General features: G+C 39.8%; 1 protein-coding gene across 6 annotated transcripts in view; it reads right to left on the bottom strand.

The window, feature by feature from the left end:
- The window catches only part of GRIK1 (glutamate ionotropic receptor kainate type subunit 1), a 152,374-nt gene that overhangs the window by 9,890 nt on the left and 122,540 nt on the right, over positions 1-19,944 (bottom strand). For all 6 annotated transcript variants that reach the window (XM_083500337.1, XM_083500340.1, XM_083500336.1 and 3 more), the window contains 4 exons: positions 19,312-19,535; positions 11,184-11,302; positions 4,970-5,187; positions 977-1,202 (listed from right to left, as the gene is read on the bottom strand). In XM_083500337.1, the coding sequence (XP_083356463.1) occupies positions 977-1,202; positions 4,970-5,187; positions 11,184-11,302; positions 19,312-19,535 (787 nt within the window). The remainder of the gene's footprint in view (positions 1-976; positions 1,203-4,969; positions 5,188-11,183; positions 11,303-19,311; positions 19,536-19,944) is intronic.

The raw sequence follows: 19,944 nt of genomic DNA, 5'->3' as shown, positions 1-19,944 counted from the left end.
ACAAATTAAGAGAACTTGGATAAACCTAGTCCTAAAGGCTAATCTAGAATCCTAATATTAAAAATCAGCAGCATTAAACTGGAATGATGAACTGACACAATTGTTCAAATTTACTGAAATTATTGAAAGTATTTATTAGTCATATTAAGGTTGTAGCTCTACATGTGTGGAGAACATTGCCCAGGGGGCTCCCCTAGACATCCAGTATAATTACTCCCTTTCATGCGAAACATGCCATTGTTGTGCTAGGTGTGGTCCAATGTACCCAGATGACTGGGGCCTTGCTGGGCTTTCCCTAAGTGGCCTTGTGCCTGGCTTTACTCTTGCTTTTTCTGAGAGCAGCCTGCATATTGTGAATCTGGAGAAGAATAAGCTGCTAGATGTTGCAAGGAGAGGCCTGCACTTGACATGAAATCTACTTTTTCCTCTTTAGGACCAAGGAAACTGAGGAACAATTATCTGGCGAGTGCCAGGCATGTTTTCAAAGTACAGAAGGGGAAAGGAAAGGGCAACTGTCCCCCTCAAAGTACCCACCTCCATCTTTAACTTCTTCCGATGAAAAAGGCCCCAGCCTGGCTGCCCTAGTAGCTCACCTTGGTGCCTTAAAGAAGGCAAGCACAACCGAGGAAGCAAAAATAGCTGGTAGGGAAATAGGGCAGGAAATGCTGGAAACTACCAGGTCAGTGCAATTGATCTTGCTGCTGTTGACGCCTGGGGTTTAGGTGAACCTCTACAGGAGGAAAGTTCCAGCAATTTAGAGTGCCTCTTTGTTTTTTCTCATTATTAAAATGAGAAGAGGATATAAAAGAATATAAAATAATAGCTTGTGGGGCTTATTTGGATATATTTGTGAAAAACATTGGAACTCTTTCGACCTACCAGAGCTCTTGCAAAGCAGTGAATCTGTCAGATAAAAAGGATTTTAATTTACCTATCTCAGTCTAGCAATCACCACTGATATTCATACACTTCTTACCAATGGGAGTTCCTACACCATAACCTTTGGAATCAATGAGCCCTCCAATCTGGGTGAGATTACAGTTCCTCTGAGTGACGTATTCTATGCTGGTTGATTCCATCAGCAGAGCGTAGTCGGTGGTGAGCACACGCTGGATTCCCTCGTCATTGTTCTTTACCAGCGCTGTCTGCTGCCTGCTGCTCATGAATGCCCACATTTTCTCATAAGTTGATATTTTGGATTTCTAAGAATAGAAGTCACAAGCGTCAGAAATAGGTCCTATTCACACACTATTTTTTAAAAAACCCCTCACATTGCTGGTTGGCATCAGCTCTAGTTGTTGAGTGTAGGAGAATCCTTTGAGAATTGGGAATCTTTTCCATTCAGATATATTCTGCTGAATGTAGTCTTATGGGTCAGCACTTTTACAAATTTCCAACAGCTAATATAATGAGCACATGGCTTCTTTTAACACCATTTGTCACAAAATACCATAGAGGCCTGTGGTCTGTTTGTGACCCAGTGAGACCTACAATGGAAAACTGATGGACAGTACAGAACAATTACTGCCAGGTGTTCTATAGGAAAAGAGCTGTGCTCTTGCTCAGCTGTGATAGAATGTACTGTATTGTTCTTAAAAATAGTCCAGTCTGATAAAGAAAGACAGTTTGTTAGCTTCAAACAAAAATATAAAGGCAAACTAATAAAAAAGAATACAGGAACTTAAATGAGTGCTCAGGATAACCAAGGCCCCTGGTCTCCATTATAAAATTGCAGGTGAACTGTTTAATTACTGAATATTCAAAATACAGGTTCAATTTTTAAATTTATAGAGCCCAAAACACAACTGTGTTTTCTTTTATCCATAAAGAACATTATAGTCCCAGCCTTGTTCTTCCATCACTGACTGGGATATGTTCTTTTGCTAGTGATATCTGCTATTCAAATCATCTCTGTTTGCTGGAAAACACCTGAGGTTTTTTTAAAAAAATACTTAAGAAGTTGAGATTTGCATACAGAATATGAATATCACTTTGGATGGTACCAGGATCTTACATGGTGATGCTTATATTTCTAGTCTTGCATAGAAACCAGTACATTTCCATCATGTTAAAAGGATCCTCTCCCATAAATCTTTAAGGAAACAGCTTGTGAATAAAGTCCCTATTGCCTTCACCAAACAAGAGTTGAATCCCATTACAGAGTCTTTATATTCATGGATGGGTGTAGCCAATACTTTGCGAGACAGGATGTCTCTGTAAATATAATCTTCTGGGATGGCCCCAAGGCAGTGAGATGTTACCTTATCTTTAAGCAGAAACTTAACCTTAGACTTTTCAGTATTTGAACTTTTACTATGTCTCTTCTAGTATGCTATTTTAAACAAAACATTGTTTTTGACTTAAATGTCAAGGTTATTTTGTACGCATTGAATACCATCGCAAACACTTGTATAACCCATATTTTACTGTAGGGCAACATAAATTTCCACATAACTGTAATCTGGAAAGACACACACATTCTGGCAACGCAAATCTGTAATTAATTAGCAACACTGGTTTCAGTGTGCCAGATTACAGTATTTATCCTTACAGCAGTATTGTGAAATAAGTAATTTATTAATTAATTCAATTGATTAATCACCTAATTAAAATATTTCTCTAGGTGACATATAAAATAATATACAAAATTAAGACAGTGCTACAGTTCAGTAAAACCAATAAAATCTACCTCACAACAATTCGGTAACAAAAAGGAATTATGATTCTGTGTTTAGAAGCAAACAAGGGCAGAGAGAGAGAGAGAGAGAATGACTTAAAGCATCACTAGCACTGAAGCACAACTTAGAAGTGATTCATGTGGCCATCAGGCATATGGCAATTTCTGGAAATTAACTTTAAATCAATTGCATGTTTTGTTATGACCAGTGGTTTTTAGCAAATAAATTTGACTGACTGACATTGCAAGTGTTTGCCTTTCTCCCTTAGTGGCCTGGTTGTTTGTGTTGGCATTTCGCTGCCACACAAATGTACAGGCTTTTTGCATGCATCACAGTCCACATTGTATCTGGCTGGGTGAATCTGTTCTCACCTGTGAGACATGACCAGGTCTTAAGTGACAAGGCTGCACTCTTCCGACTCCTGTTCATCTACTCCTAGCATCTGTTGGGTGTCCTCTGCAGCTTCCATGAGGCTCTCCTCTCCTGAGCATAGGAGAGCTGGGATTCCTGCCTCTCCATCCAGACGTGTTGGATCTGAGGAAGGGTGAGGATTTCTTTCCTACAGCCTTGGCTCCAGCACTTCAGCCTCCCCCTCTTCCTCCCTCTCCTCATTGCCTGCCAGCCCAAGCCTGACACCATCTCAGGGCACTTCCAATATTTGTCATGCCCTGAAAGCTTTGCTACAACTCTTTCCTGGTATGGGCTTCTGAGGGGCAATGCCCTTCTTGTATAGTGGCATTTCAGCTTCTCTGTGTTGCATGATTTATAAGTGTGCACAGTATTAAAAAAAAAATTCGGCTGTAGCTTCCAGAGCCATCTTAGCAAAAACATGTTTATAAATGATATAGGAGAAATGTACATATTTCTCATAAGGAAAAAAATGGGGAAATGGTTTAAAAATACAGCTATTCTTTAATTCTATTTATTTTGACGCTTTTATGGAGAACACCAACAGAATAACAATAGAAAGTACTAAATACTAATGCAGTTAGTTTATTAATCTCATTTCCAAGCAGCAAGGAAGGCTTTATTTATGAATAAGGGTATCAAGGAAGTTTGACATTAACTGTACTTTTGCAGCTGTGTTAGTACACTTAGATATTGCTAGTTTTTAGAAGAGTCAAGAATATAAAGGTTGTGAACCCCAACCCCACAGTTTCACCATGAACTTGTAAATGTGTGGTCAGTAACTGAAAGCAGCCATTTATAAAGTCATGATGGCAACCATAGAAATCTGTTCGCAGAAAACAGCAGAGATAGCAGGAGCACATTCCTTTCCAAATTCCCATAGCTTTGTCAATCTGTCACAGCGTCTTTACAGTGATAGCTTCTTAAAGGTTAGCTTTGACTCTGTGCACCATGCTTAGATCCCACAGTGGGGATGTGGATAACTATAATTACCTGCATCTGCTCAGGTGTTTCCTCCCTGAGATTACCAACTGCTGTTTATAAAGCTCTGCCATATTCATAGCTTGTTGGCATAATCAGGCTCAGAGTATGAAACTAATAAACTGAGAGCTGCCCCTGTGAACTAAATTAAATTTAATGTGATTATTCCAGAATAAAATGTGTTAGAATTGAAGACGTGATTTATTTTATGAGTTAAAGGTGCAAACCAATGGTCCCTGGGCATGTGTCCCAGGTACCATAAAATTCTGGCAGATCTCCTCTTGGAAGCCCCCTCCCAAGAAATGTGGGAAGGGCTGCTACTATTACCTCATTACCATTGATACTCCAGGTGTAAAATATATTTGGTTTATATCTATATAACATAGTTTTGAAATTATATAATTATGTAATTTTGTTTATATTTCCTTAGCTGTGGTACATCTTTCCAACTATTTCAGATAGATAACTGCCAGAGTTGGTCCAAATTATCCCAACATAAGTGCCAATATGATATTGTGTGTAATTCTGCCAATAACACAAAGTAAAGGCAACTGGTGATATATCACTTGGGATTCTGTAGACTGACTGGCCACATTTCCCCCAATTTGTCTTTTACTGCTGTAAGTTTTGGCTGTTTCCCAAATGCTGAGCTGGAGTTCTGAAGGGCTTACTGGTGGCTCCAATCTATTTTGGGCTGCTTGTGCCATGGAGGGTTCCTTTGCAGACTGAGCAGTATGGCTTTGAGCAAAGATCTTTGAGTTCGGCAATGGAACAGTGCAGGTCACACACAGTTTCCCGCAGCTATTCCGACCTGAATATCTCAGGTTCATTTGATTTCTCCATTCACATTTACCATCTAGTTCAAGAAAAATTGTCACCTGATAATGCAAACACCACCTTACCTTAAAGAAGGTCATAGTTGAGCCATCTCTAACAGCTCCGTATTCTATCTTAGTTTGCTTTGCCAGATCATCTGCAGAATCAATGGGGGATTCCATTCTCTCAACAGTCAAGAAGGCGGCCAAATTAGCAGTGTAGGATGAGATTATGATCAAGGTGAAAAACCACCATATTCCTCCAACTATTCTGGTGGAAAGAGCTTTTGGCATGAGCTCAGATCCTATATAACACCATCAAAACATTTGTATTACAATAGGGTGAAATAAATGTCAAACTAGTTCTACGGACTTACGTTTAGGAACATGCTAAAAGTATGAACAACAGACTACAATGATTTGATGTAATAATCGCAGACATACAGAGTTAACACTAAACAAGGAAACATACTTTGAAAAAGAAGTATGAATGCTAAATGATAAACACATGGATGTCCTTGGGTCTGAATTCCAAATTCAACCCCCAAAATTCTTTGTCATTAATAATATATCTAAATTGCTGTTCCCAGTAACATAATTGGGCTGTGATGCTGAACACACTTACTCAGATGTAAGTTTCATTGACCTTACTGTAATAAATGTGGTTAGGAACAGGGAACTTATATTAATGTGAATTGTTTTCCTTCCACCTCAGTAATGGCTTGGTACCACGAAATCACATGGAGGAATAGGTTTACTTTAGTAACAGCTACAGAGCTTTAATGGGTAAGAGGAAAAAGGGGGGAAACACATAAATTGTCTTTTAAATATACAGTTAGGGACAGTTAAAAGTGAGAACCCTAAGCCATAATGGACAACTGCGATGAAGCAACACAAGATGCAGCAAGCTTAGGACAGTAAATGGATAATTTTCATGTTATTTCATTGTTGAAAGTAAAATTCTTTCCCCACATTAAAGATTTAGTTCTATCTATATGTTTATTGCATTAATTTGAACCCATTTTACCATCCCTGCCCCAGTAAAAATGGTTCCAACTTAATATTTGGTGCTCATTGGATGACTTTATGAAGTGATCCTATTAAATATATATAACCATTTTTAGAGAGCCTGCTGACATCTAGACCCTTCAGAATTAACAAATTCTCACAGGACCACTTCAACATCACTGCCAGGTAAACTGTTATGTCAGAATCAGCCCTATTTGCCCTGCATAGCCTTTCAATGCATGGAAGACAGAAATATTATTAAAAATTTTCCTCAAGCACCATGAAGTCAGTCTATTCTTCATGGCTGAGCTGACAGACAAGCATATTAGCAAATCAAATACTGATTCAAGATGTTTGCATGGCCCTCTCCTGCACATTCCCTTTCCCTTTCGCGTACTTGCTTGCTTCCCCTTCCTATTCCTGCTTTATCCAGGGAAAATTAACAAAGTGCCCTTCAGCCTCTGGGCAAAACGTAGACATGAAGTTAATTACCTTTCAAGAAAAGCTCACACTCGCACACATTGCTAAACTTTCCCACCTCATGGGTGCAAGGTGGGCTCAGGCTTCCTTGTAGCAGCTATTATACAGGGCTGGAACAAGGGATTGTGCCACCTGAAGCAGGCAGAAATATTGCTGCCACGCCACCTCTTCTCACCCTCCCATCCTCCTCTTTGCAGCAGCAGCAATGGTGCTCTTCTTCCTGCGCTTTACATGTCTTCTTCCCCCTGTGTTCTTCTCCGAAAAATGCATTAGCAGCATTATCACTAGAGGGAGGTTTATCTGCCTCCCTCTTTCCTCCTGCCCCCTGGCTCAGTGCCTCACTATGTGGGAGGGTCAAAAGTGGCTGTTTAAACTTAGAAACTTTTCAAAAGATGCTTTTAAGTTACTTAATGTTTTTCCAATGCTTTTCCCCACTGTGGAGTGGTTGGCTGAGACCCTTATCTTGTTAGGGGGCAGACAGGCATCTAGCGGTGTTGGCAGCAGCGGCAGCAGGACCACTGGCCAATAATGAGATGAGTTGGGGGCACTTGGGATTGGGACAGTTCACTGCTTCCCTATGACCGCAGCCCAAAACAGTTGTCTCATTTCTCCTCATGTTTGGGTTGACCCTGTATTTGCATAATAGAAACTGAGCACACCAAGTTCATCAACACAGTTAACATCGCATCTAGTGTGGCTCCCCATTTTGGGAACCAGCCAGTAGAGAGCTTTGCTAATTTTCACCAGGTATAGGAGGGGGATGTAGCAACAAGGGAGAGAACAAGGAACCGGGCAGGGTCTGTATGCTCATCTGTTTAGTTTCAGCTGGGAAATCACATTTGTGTATCTTCTCTTCAACTGCAAGTCTCTGCTCCTACTGAATTTACAGTTGAGTCAAAGTACATGCTTAAATGCTTATTGGACTAAAGCATACATCAGCATGTGGTCAAATTTTGAGCTGGATACTAAACACTTGATACAATTTGTTCAGCAAACATTTTTTGGCACTGAAGTGCTGTGCCTTCTAAGACCATTATGTGAGATGAATACAAAAGATCGATGGCCTTGGCAAATTTATTAGTTTATAAACTGTATGGCTGAAAAAGGACCATCATTTTCCAAATGATAGCTGAAAAATAAAAATTCTCTTTATATCAATATGTCTGTGCTAAGAATGAGTCAAGGCTCCAAGCATGTTGATGTAGGCATTTTGAGCGTAATTGATGGGAATTTGCTCCAGTTACTTAGAGTTAAGTGGGTGCCTCTGATTCTATTCTTTCATTTTGTGTTGTATTCTATGTACATACATGGAACGATAACTTCCATTTTATGGGGAATACTTGCCAAACACACGTTTCTTTGTAAATGAGATTGGTAATCTGACATATTGCTTGGGTTTTGGATTGGGACATCCAGAGCTGGCACATGCAGAGCTGCTTAAAAATTAACAGCCTGATCCAGCAAAGATCTGCACATAGAGGCCATCTTCCATGTGTGCACCCAGTGCAGATATGCAACTAAAGTGCAATACTCAACCCAGTACCACTGAACTAAATGGATTTGTTTGTTTTGTTTTGGATATGAATGATCATCTCAGCCCAGGGTCACTAGTTGTCTACAGTAAGAGCTGGATAGTGTCTGTTTAATGGGACTGTACTCCTCGTTACTCAGAAGCAAGTCCTTCCTGAATTTAACATGACTTACCTTCCAGTGAGTAGATGTAGGATTGCAGCCAAAGCTTCCTATTAATCTCAGAAATGCTATTTTTAAAACCAGTATCTTTATCTCCACTATAATTCTTTTCCTGGCACTCCAACAATACAATTTATTTTTACACACACCAACTCTTCCAGGGGTGATGCCCTTAGATTTGATCTGCAGCTGATCTAAACCAGCGCAAGAGGCAGCTGCAAAGAGTGCTGATTCAGTTCTTCATGAAAACATTATTTACTAAAAGCTCAGCAAAGGAATATAAATTATGTAGACACTGATGTAATGCCACATTTTAATGAATATAGATGGTAATAATGGCTACCTACATTTCAGAAACCATTGCAACTTGGAAGAATAATCTAGAAAATTGGCTTCCTAGATAGGTGTTCCACAATAAAACACTGGGAAGTTTTGAAAGGTTTCAACCTCTAGCTAATTCTAATGTCTCTTTCTCTCCTCTGATTTGCTATCATAAGGAAACTCAGTTGCTTGAGTGAAAACAGAAAGTCTGCATTTTATCTCTTTTAGATTTGGTTAGGTTGAAAATTGCTGAGCTTGTAAAGTGTCAGTGGACACCATCAGCAACTGCCTTAAGCAAGTAAGAAGCTGAAGGCAAGCAGTTGGCTCACAGGACCATGATGACTTATAAATTTTGATTGCTGATTCAGCACAGCTAAAGAATGAACACCTTTAGACCTACTTGGGTAGCATACCGATCTTTTTACAAGATATTCAAGAGAAATCATTGCTGTCTTTTGCCTCAGTCCAGATCCTCATGCAAGCTCTGATGCACACATGTAGCTCTTCTATGTGCAATTTCCCCTAGTAATCTTTTTGAGGGGAGCAGACCTGTAAGTGTAGAGCTTTATTGTTGCCCCATTCATCCCAGTGAAGTGCATGAGCTAAAACACCTGTGAATTAGGAGTTCTATATGTGCATCAGAGTTGTGGCACATACAGAAAATTGCTGGATCAGAAGGTTTTCTTCAGGGGACCTAAGATTCAGAATATGCTTAACAACCTGATCACATTCATGGGTTGGTTTTTTTCTTGCGTAAGCCCTATGGAGTTCTTTTTTTATTCTTTTATTATTATTGCTATTGCTATTATTATTGCAATTTTGTTACCAAGCACAGGCTTGTGTTATGACACTAAAATACTATATGTGTCTAAAAGAAGAGTGTCATTGAGTTTAGGGAGATAAATGGACATGGGACTGCAGCCTTAGCCTTATTTCATTCATAAGATATTGCTCTTCAAAGCAGCACGATGTACTCATTTCAGAGGATTTTCACTGTCATTAAATAGGCTAGTAAGGTGGGAGCCATGACCTGTGCAGCTTTCTATACATCATCAATTAATTTGTCAAGTATTTTGATAACCTTTCAAAGAAAATATGCTGTATTTGTATAGAGAACTTAAATAAGAGGTGTGAGAAAATAATGCTATTATTAAGAACCAGAGTCAGACAATACTTGCTGAAGACTCTCTAGTGCCTTTTTATGGCAGACATGACAGCCAATCCTGATCCAGACTTTGCTCACGCTCTGTAGAAAAGAGAAAGTCTGATCATCACATTTTAAAATGTAATAAACCAGTGGCTTCCAATCAAGCACAACAAGCAGCTTCTGTTAACAAGAAAGAGCATAACAATAGATGCAGAGGTTAGCAACCATTCATCTCTTGTTCAGACTCTACATGTTAATGATGGTGCACTTACAGTCCACACGTACCACAAGTTTGTACATGGAAACATTTGCTTCAACTTACAATTTTGGTTTTTTGCTTTTAAAGCTTCTTCAAAGACAAGCAGAGTCTGGTTGGGGCTGACTGTCATGTACCCAAGGTAGTGGTAACTAGTAGGCACGGCATCCCACAGTTTGCTGTGGATGATGGTAAACTCCAAAAATGGAAGGCCATTCAGAACACAACGTATTTGGGCACTTGCACACACAAAGCATTCACAACTATAGACCTGTCCAATACTGTAAAACCTTAGTCTGTGTTTTACTGACAAACTGGGACAAGAAGCTGATTTTGCAATTCATCTTGGATAGAATCCATTCTATTCTGTGCTTGACATCTGTCCACCTTCCCACTTAGCCCAATAAATGCCTAATATACTACAGGGAACAAAATCAATGGCCAAATTCCCACTGGTGTTAGAAAATCAGGCTTATGAAATTGTGATGTTTGATTTCTACTCAACCCCAATTTGTTATTCCTCACATTAATTGTTCTTTGAGTGGGTCTAGGGGTGTTTTCACTTGCATGCCTTTATTAAAATATTTCACTATTCTCATGATTTTCTCAGTGTCTGGTTTTTTGAGGGGGTTCACAATGATTAAACATATATTCTGAACACGCACCTCACATAGAGGCAAAAGCTTATTAATGGGAGCCTCAGAATGAACACATCATATACACACATGGTTAGTATATGCACCGCTGATTCTTCACGTCTATAGCACCTCATTTCCTTTCATTGTAAAATGAGCATCTCTGTGCAGTTTCCAGAATCAACAGCTGTTAGGACGTTGTGGGTGTCAAAGGCTGGATGCATTTACAAGAGGCAAAACCATAAAGACCTGCAGAAAAGTGATTAATTAAGTTTGGGGATTTTTAAGCAATAGAAGTTTGACAAATGCTCATGAAATAATGATTCCCACAAAATGTATTGTGGCCCTTAAAAAAATCAAACCACCTTGCCTTATCAGTGTTTTATAATGGCATGAAGTCTAATTGAAAATTATTTTCTTCTGTAGTTTGATTCATATAGATTACTACTTTCAGTGAAAACAACACCAAAGCCATCTTGCTCCTTAGATTTTGCCTATCAAAGTACAACCGTGTGATATAAAAAACAAACTTTGCATTTTATTGCATGCTTTCCTTCAGTAGATTTACTTTGGATTTTAAAAGTTTTAATTTCTTCCCCGGACCCCCTTTTTAATTGTTAATATATACAATGTTGTGGCATGTCTCTTGTCTAGATCAGGTTTTACAGTATATGCTAGAGCTACAAATGGTGGAGTTTACCAGCACAGAAGCTCTTGAGCAGACTGTGGGATGTGTGCAGTAATGAGGTGTAACCGGTGTACCTTGCTGCATGAGAGCTCCAACTCCAAACCAGAAACTATTAAGTAAAGTAAAATTGTTTTCCACCACATCTGAGTCAGGGTTGCACGGGTGGGGGTTATACCACTCATAGGGTGTAAACCTGTGGTAGTTAACAGAAACAGTTTGTAAACATCAGATTAAAAAAAAAATACAGACAGCACCAGCAAACCTGCTGAACAATGCACAAAATGCAAAGATTAATGAGGAAAACAAAAGAGAAGGAAATTAAGGCCATATTCATAAATGTACAGCCACAGCATAGAAGTTCGAAGGCAGCTTGGCAATGCAGCAGGCAGGTTTCAGAGCACCAGAGTCAGTCACATGCCTTAACTATAATTGTACTTTGATTCTAATAAGCCCAGCACACTCTGCAAAGAGAAGGGAAACTGCTTCCAAATACTTGCTTTCCAGGTGACCCTTGAACTATAGTTTTGAAGACTCTTTGTGATGCAGAGAAGACTGTTGCTTCAGGTGTGTTCTTGCCAAATGCACTCCAGTTTGCTCTCAGCTTTCTCCAGGCAGGCAGTGCAACCGCATGCATGCCTACCCAGAAGTAAGCCTCAAGTTCAGTGGGACTTGATCCCAAGTAAGTGTTACAGGACTTCAGCCTGAACAGCTTGATTTCTGGAAAAGGAATTGATCCACATAAATGTTCGGATCATTTCCATCCAGTTCACTATTCAGATGTGTATATTTGTGGCACCACAAATTAGGGTCAATTCACGCTTCATACTGCAGTTGTGAATACCAGGATTCTGCTGACCACATGCATACATTGTGAAAGGGGTGAAATATTTCCGTACATTTGAGTACATGGCGTGGATTCATAGTTGGACATGGCCTACTACACACACCCCTTTCGTGTTTACAGGTACTCTTCTCATCTTCTCATTATGCAGGAGCTTCACACATATATCCCAGTGGTGCCAGATGCAAGGCTCTCCCTAACTCTTGTACAGTGGTACCTCTGGTTACGTACTTAATTCGTTCCGGAGGGCCGTTTTTAACCTGAAACTGTTCTTAACCTGAAGCACCACTTTAGCTAATGGGGCCTCCTGCTGCTGCTGCGCCACTGCTGCGCGATTTCTGTTCTCATCCTGAAGCAAAGTTCTTAACCCGAGGTATTATTTCTGGGTTAGCGGAGTCTGTAACCTGAAGCGTATGTAACCCGAGGTACCACTGTATCTATGTTTTGCATTCCTACGCAAAAAATATATATATAAGAAATCTGTTTCTACTTGCTGATCTATGACATGTGTTTCTAGAAATGAAATGGCTAATAATAAAAATGGTTGATATTGTGAAGGAGTTCTTGTGCTCAAGTATTATATGGGTCAATGGAAGAAATTATAAATTACCCTTTTGCAAACGGATACCCTCAGTTCCTGCAGAAAATGGACACTATTCTTTTGTGATCTATACTTCACAAAATTATTTTAAGACTGTCCTAGCCACAGAATCCTGCCTGTTGCTGATTATCACAGCTGTAGGGCATATTTTTATTGTGATGTTTATGAATATGGCTTTAATTGACAATGTCATGCCAGTACATTTTAATTGCTGTTTTAACAATATAATTAAGCTTTGAATTTATGCACTCTTGCAACTAGAGTGCTGTGCTAGGCTTGAAGCAATGAACACTGATAATAATGAAGGCACTAATTGAAACAGTTTTTAGTTTAGGATGCTGTTAGTTAAATAACATCATCATTATTGGTACAATAGATAATTGAAAAAAACTGTAACACAAGATGCAGAATATAGCTTCAAGAAAAAAAATACATGCATTATATAAAGTCCCATTAAAAAACCCAAGTTCTCATATTTAAAGCACAAGAATAGCAGCATTGAGTCTAATTGAGCATCAGAGCTCTATCTGCCCTCAAGGCAGGAGTTACACCTGCTCATATGACAGTTTTAAATGAGCTGACCTACCTGCTGTCCCTTGCTATCCATTGCCTACTTATTGTTGGCTCCCCCACTGCATGCTTATTATACTCAAAATGACAGCAATGGACAATACTAGCACAGTATGGAGGTCTCTCGAGAGCAAACGATTATGGCAGACAACATGCACTGGGGGAAGGAGCTGGGGAAATAGTTAAGTCCAACTGAATTTGAAAACCCGGTCTAAATTGGTCTATAATCTGTGTCACCTCCTGCCCACACTATTGCTTAACCCTCTAGATAACCTTAGTATGATTTGCTCCCTTGTAGAAAAGCAGTTTATGTGCTCCATCTGGAATCTATGGAACAAAATATGGATGGATGGACGGACCTAAAACTTGTCCGTCAAATAGAAGTAAATCTGTATGCTGAATTACAGCCGTGAAGGACTTCCACTGAGTACAGGAAGCTGGTTTCTTTTTTAAAAATTCTTTTTTTAAAAAAACTGCAGGGTTGTATTCAACTAACTCCTACTCAAAGCAGATCCATTGAAATTGATGAACTTAAGTTAGTTATGTCAATTAACTTCTGTGGGTCTTCTCTGAGTAGGACTATCATGAAATATAACCCATAATGCTGAGTAGGAGCAACTTCCTTCAGACCTTGAAGATAAAGATGCACTCCAATTATTATTAATATTATTATTATTCTGTCTTTCTTCCAAGTTGGGATTCAAGGCAAATTATGTTATGTGGCATACTCTATTGCATTTCCTGTCAACTGCAGGGCTGTCCTACAGGAAGCAGAAGGCAGACCTACTGACATTGGGTAAACCTCATTGGCTTGGTTGCAGGTCAAGTTCACTTCAATTAGGAACTGACATTGATTCAGTTAGATTTACTGAATGCATGTTCCATCAACCATAGGAAAACATTCAACAAAATTGTTTCAGACTGATATATCCAGCAAAAAGTACAGTATATTTTTTTGCGTCCTCGGTCACTATCACTGCTTCTAGCTTTTATTTCCTTTTAAAAAGTCATCAATCTGAGGTAGTATTAGCTGTTTTTAAGATGTGAGGAAATCACTGTTATATAGTTATGATAAATGTAAAAATAAATAAAAGACATAAATGCCCTTTAAATATTGAGAGCAACTGGCATTTGAAACCTAATCCAATTCACCTTCCTCTGTTCACCTCAGTGCAAGCCTGAGGCTCTTAACATATTGTGCAGGAGGCTGCTGTGAAAGAAATACATCAAATTGGATTAAATTCTAATTTGGCGGAAGTCAGTGGCTGCGGCTAGGCATAATAGTATGCATACATAACATCCTTTAGCAGCATTAACAATATGTTAAACCACCCACAAGGCTGCAGGACATCACATAACCTCCCCTGCTTTCTTTAGACTTCAGGACCCTCTTGCAGAATCAAATCTACCACTAGATGCCCCATTCTATAAATAGTGCAGGCATGATGTCTAAAATTTTCCAATTCTGGCACAACCAATAGGCTCCCTAGGAAGAGAACCAATTATCACTCCACATATGTGCATTTATGTCCTATTAATACTGCATTCAGTATTAAAAAGCAAAGCATTTGTGCTAGGGTTGCATAAGCAATATAGCGATGTTTGCAGAAATGCAAGTAAAGTGTGACTGTGTTGCTCAGATACTGGCTTCTTAAAATGGACAGCAAGTTAGAATTACTGAACTACACTCCAAATATATTATGTTAAAATGATTTCTTTAACATAATGAAAACTTCAAGAAATACAGTCACCCAAAGTGGCACATTTCTTGGACTGAGAAAGGCCCACAGAAAAATCCCAATATAATTTGCTTCTAAAAGCTTTGTATTATTAGAAACAAATGACTTTTCCATTTATATTACACTGCTGTAATAGCTTAGGCATTTCATGTGGAAAGTAGTTCACATCTGGAACACAAAAGATGAAGAAAATCTATGACAACGGATATCACCAATGAATGGCAAAAAGAATCATAGCTTTGGAAGATAAAAAACAATTTGGAAGTATAAGTAGAATGTTCTAGCATTTTTTTAAAAAAATGTAATTTGAGTTCTGTTATCTTAGCTCCTTAGCCATCTTTTCTCCCAAAGTGAGCATGTGCTGATAATCATAGTATAATATATCCCCAAGTTATTTTTGTCAAAAATCATAGCTCACAGTTCTGAAAACACTTCTATGGATTCCATTTCTCTATACAGGGCAGCAGCAGAGAACATAGTGGGGCTGTGCTGCTCATTTTACCTCCTTCCAACTGAGTTGCTGCTGCATACTGACCCAAAGAGGTGGAGGCAGCAGTAAGGTTGGCCTAGAGACAGGCCAGAGCACTGGATTGGCACCGCTGGTGTGTTTGCACCATGCTGACCTCGCCTGCCTGCCTCCCTTCTCTTCCTCTCCCCCTGGTGTTCTGCAGCGACTCAGCCAGAGAGAGTTCAGGTGAGTGGTTCAACCCCACTGCCCATTGTTCACTACTGGAGAGGTTGGTGAGGCCATACGCAAAGGGGTAATTGAGATGTTTTTCAAAAAGCAGTTCGTATATGAGTATAGCTAGCTACGTATTTGAAAGACAGCCTTCCATACAGACCCTCTTGGGTGTTAAGATCAGTGATGAGAGATCTGTTGGAAGCTCCATCACCCTTAGAAGGTCAGGGTGATGGCAGTCTGCAAAAGGGAAAACTCTGTGCAGCCCCTAATGTTTGGAATTACCTCCCCATCAAGCTGCTCTGGCACTTTCATCATATAGCTTTAGTTATTTGCTGAATACATATCTCGTAACCCTAGCCTTTGACACCTGAAAAAGATGTTTTTAGGTTCTTTTGATTGTAAATTGTTTTAGCTGATTGTAATATTGTGTTTTGGCATTGCTGTAACCCACCTGGAGATCTTGTGGTGATGCACTGAGAAGAAATCTAATAATAGCAAGTACAACTTCTCAAGGGTGTCTTTGTGCATGTGTGCATGTCTGTGAGCATGTTATAAAAATGAGGTATATTGAAAATAGAAGAAAATATAATTTTAAATGAAGAAAATTAATTATTCTCAGAAATAAGTTTGCAGAAGGCTTCCGGTCCCACCTGCCTTAATGGAGGCAGCCCCAATGACAGCGGGGGATCATCAACGAGTGAAAAAGATGGCAGAGGGTAAATCATCCTTGCAAATTCCCCGCAGGGACGGGGGAGGGGGGGAATGGGCTTCACTTGCAATTCGTTTTGGTACCTGGCTTTGGGTCTGGCATGGAATGTGGGAGGTAGAGAGGCGCTGAGTGCAAAAGCACTTTGCCTGGCAAAACCCCTCGTATGCCACCATTAAGGGCAGAATAAAGATAATAGTTTGAGTTCCTCACTTGAAGCTTTATAAATTTATATATTATAAAATCCTGAATGGAAATCATTAATTATAGCTGTTGTCTTAGGGAATTAATTGTTATTGTTATAATTTGGCTATTATTGGGGGTATATTGGAAAACTGATTTTAAAAATTACAAAAAAAGAAATAAGCTTGCAGAGATCCCTGTGTGGGGTTTTTTGATTCTAGTTAGCAATTCATAGCCCCCTGACCTGTTGTCTGGACACTTCGCTTGTCCGTTGAAAATTCTAAAATGTTAAAAGCATTTAACATTTATCTTTAAAGCTTCTCCAAATAACTGGAGAAGCATCTAAACATTTTGTCCTGATATGAAAGGGAAGGAAGCACTAGAGATTCCACCTTTCTTTTCTGTTAGAACTTCTGCGTCCTAAAGAGCTCATGCCTGGCAGAAGCTTTTCTTATCATTTCATCTCCATGCTAGGAAAATACTGCTAAGTATCTGCTTCTCAGATAACTGTTGAGGAACCAAACACTTTGCTAGAAGAGAAAGCTGGTAATAATAACAAAAAATGCTCATATCTAGCTATTACAACTAAGTGGATATGTCAACGTTTGGAGATTGGCATACATTCAGAGCATCTTGTGTTGACATTGCTGAATCAAGCCCAAGAGAGAGGAAGTTGCAGGTTACTTATTTTCACCCATCTTTTTCTTAGAGACTAGAGCTAGTTTCAGTCTTGGCTCATTACACAGAAGACAAAAGAAATCTGTCAACGATGGTCAGATTGTTATTAGTCATGTATGAGCTCATGGTCCATGCAGAGTCAAATCTATTATTCATGGTACAGTGAGCAGAGTTTGCCAGAGTTTATGACTGTAAACAGTGGCTGCACTTGCAACAGCCTTGTTTAGGATTTGCATGGAAAACCAGACCATTAATTTCACACTCTGCCACACGTACAACTAAGTTGAATATGGTTCTTGGATATTTTGCTCTAACTGTTCATTTTAAAGTATGAAACAACCCTAAAAAGTACAGTTTGATAGCATATCTACTTTGAAAATCACTTTGGTTGAACCAAATTGATTTATTCACAGTACTATGATGTAACCTAGGAGTTTCCAAACTTTTTACTTTGTAAAGAACTTCTCTGCATCAGTATGCCAGCTACAGAATCCCCACATACTGTGGAAGAGTCTGGGAAATGTTCTAGAGATCACAAACAGTTCAGGTGGCACCTGAAATTGCTGCAAATGTATTGCAAGTGGTCTTCGAAGCAAACCAACACTCTGCTTGTGACAGTGTGCCTCAGCAAGACAATGTTTAGTTATGTGCAGGCTCATGGAGGGGGAGCGGGCAGCAGCCAGGTACACTTGCCCTGGGCCTTGGAGGACTAAGCTAGTCAGGGAGTCCTGTTTGGTCTGCTGAAGTTACGCTGTCATGCCAAGAACATACTGGGCCTCATACAAACTCTGCATGGACCCGATGATGTCCATTCATTATTGATCTTGGGCTGTGCTCTCTCTTCTGGTGGTCAGGGGACACCCCCTCCCAAGAAAGGCCTGGGATGTGTGTGGGGGGAGAGAAGGGAATTGTTCAAAATCAGGGGAGGTAGATTGTACAAGCTTCATCACATTATCCAGGCCGAAGATGCCTTGACCTTCAGTAAAGGCTTTGTAGAAGACACAGAGGGTTGAATCAGGAAGTGGGAGGGAAGACCACTGAAAATATCTAATAAAAAATCCAAAGCATCTCATGTTTCCCTCAGTTATAGTTTGGAAAGCGCTGGTTAAATGCCTTGCCAAGAGAGACTATAGTACAAAGTAACTCCAGCTGTATATCTAGTTGCCAGTCCCTCCCCAAGTGCATGTGACATGTTGCGTATCCTGGCCATAGTCGAGTCAAGAGACAGTGTGAAGCCCTTCTATTCTCAACTGCACCATCATAAGTAACCTCATGCATAGTGCTGACATCCGTGAGACCGAGATGGGGGTCTTGTTGTCTGGGTAGCCCACCACCTCCATACACACTGCGTAGAGGGATGCCAACAAGTGCTAATATAGTAGTGTGTTGACAACGTTACCACATTGCAGAAATATTTGCACCAAAGGGAAATTTTGCAGTTTAGTATGGAGTAGAAAGGTACATCCCCCTGTTGTCGTCCCCATCCCGTTTCCCACATATTCTTGTTTTGTTCTTGTTAACTCTGGCTTTTAGCCAGTGATGCCATGTAAAGGAGCTTTAAGTGTTCATTTAAAAACATAGTATTGTTTTTTTCTTAATATGGTAATAGTAACCCTTAGGTTACAGGGTGGCGCTGTGGGTTAAACCACAGAGCCTAGGGCTTGCTGATCAGAAGGCCAGCGGTTTGAATCCCTGTGACGGGGTGAACTCCTGTTGCTCGGTCCCTGCTCCTGCCAACCTAGCAGTTTGAAAGCATGCAGTGCTAATAGATAAATAGGTATCACTCCGGCGGGAAGGTAAATCGCATTTCCATGCGCTGCTCTGGTTTTCCAGAAACGGCTTAGTCATGCTGGCCACATGACCCGGAAGCTGTATGCCGGCTCCCTCGGCCAGTAAAGGGAGATGAGCGCTGCATCCCCAGAGTCGTCCGCAACTAGACCTAACAGTCAGGGGTCCCTTTACCTTTAACCCTTTCTTAATATGCCAATTGACTGTGGAAACCCCATCTGCTCTACAATTTTTTCTGTTTCCTGTTTCTACAATAATAAAGCACTGGAGTTCACAATATTATGTATAGAATAGTGCACAGAATATCATGTGATTATTATTTTGGAGACAAGAATAATGTATGTGGTCAGTGTACAATGTATAGAAAAAGAGTTATTAATGTGGCTTAGTGTTAGACATGACCTTTCAACTTACCTTGCAATGACAAAGAGCACACAACTGACTCCAAGGCAAGCTAGGAGGACATACATCCAAATATCAGGAGAAAGAGGGTTTAGAAAGGAGAAAACACCAGGGTTTGTGCCATTGGGCTTCCGATACAAAATACTGATTCCCAGCGTCATGAAGGGCTTGGAAAAGTCAATGACTTTCTCTCTTACGTAGGTAATGGTGAGAGGAGCAACTGCCAGGTCAGCTTTCTGAGGACAAAAATTGGAAAATAATATTGTCATTTAAAAAATAATAATGTACCCACATTTTTTATTTCTCCACTTTCCTCAAGCGTGCTGACACAAATAAGATTCATTTGCTCATAACTGTAAGCACTGATAAAATTTAAATGAAAAATAACTTTCTCATTGAAGCTCAATGGGGAGGAAATATAGCATCATTCAAACTATGTTAATTTCATAGTAATAATTCAGAGTGTGTGGTGCAGTGGTGCCTTGAAGAAGCATTAAAGCAGTTACAGCCTTTTTCCATTGGACTTCCAGACTGACACTTTCACAGCAAAGCTTTCATGTGGGAAATACAAATGTACCACTGCAGATAATCTTGGCATCATGTGGTTGTGGCTACAATAGGCCCACCCATGCTTCCAAGAGAAAT

Source organism: Podarcis liolepis (genome assembly GCF_965112155.1).
Source record: "Podarcis liolepis genome assembly, chromosome: 4".
Classification (NCBI taxonomy): Eukaryota; Metazoa; Chordata; class Lepidosauria; order Squamata; family Lacertidae; genus Podarcis; species Podarcis liolepis.
This window is presented reverse-complemented; position numbering and strand designations above follow the sequence as displayed.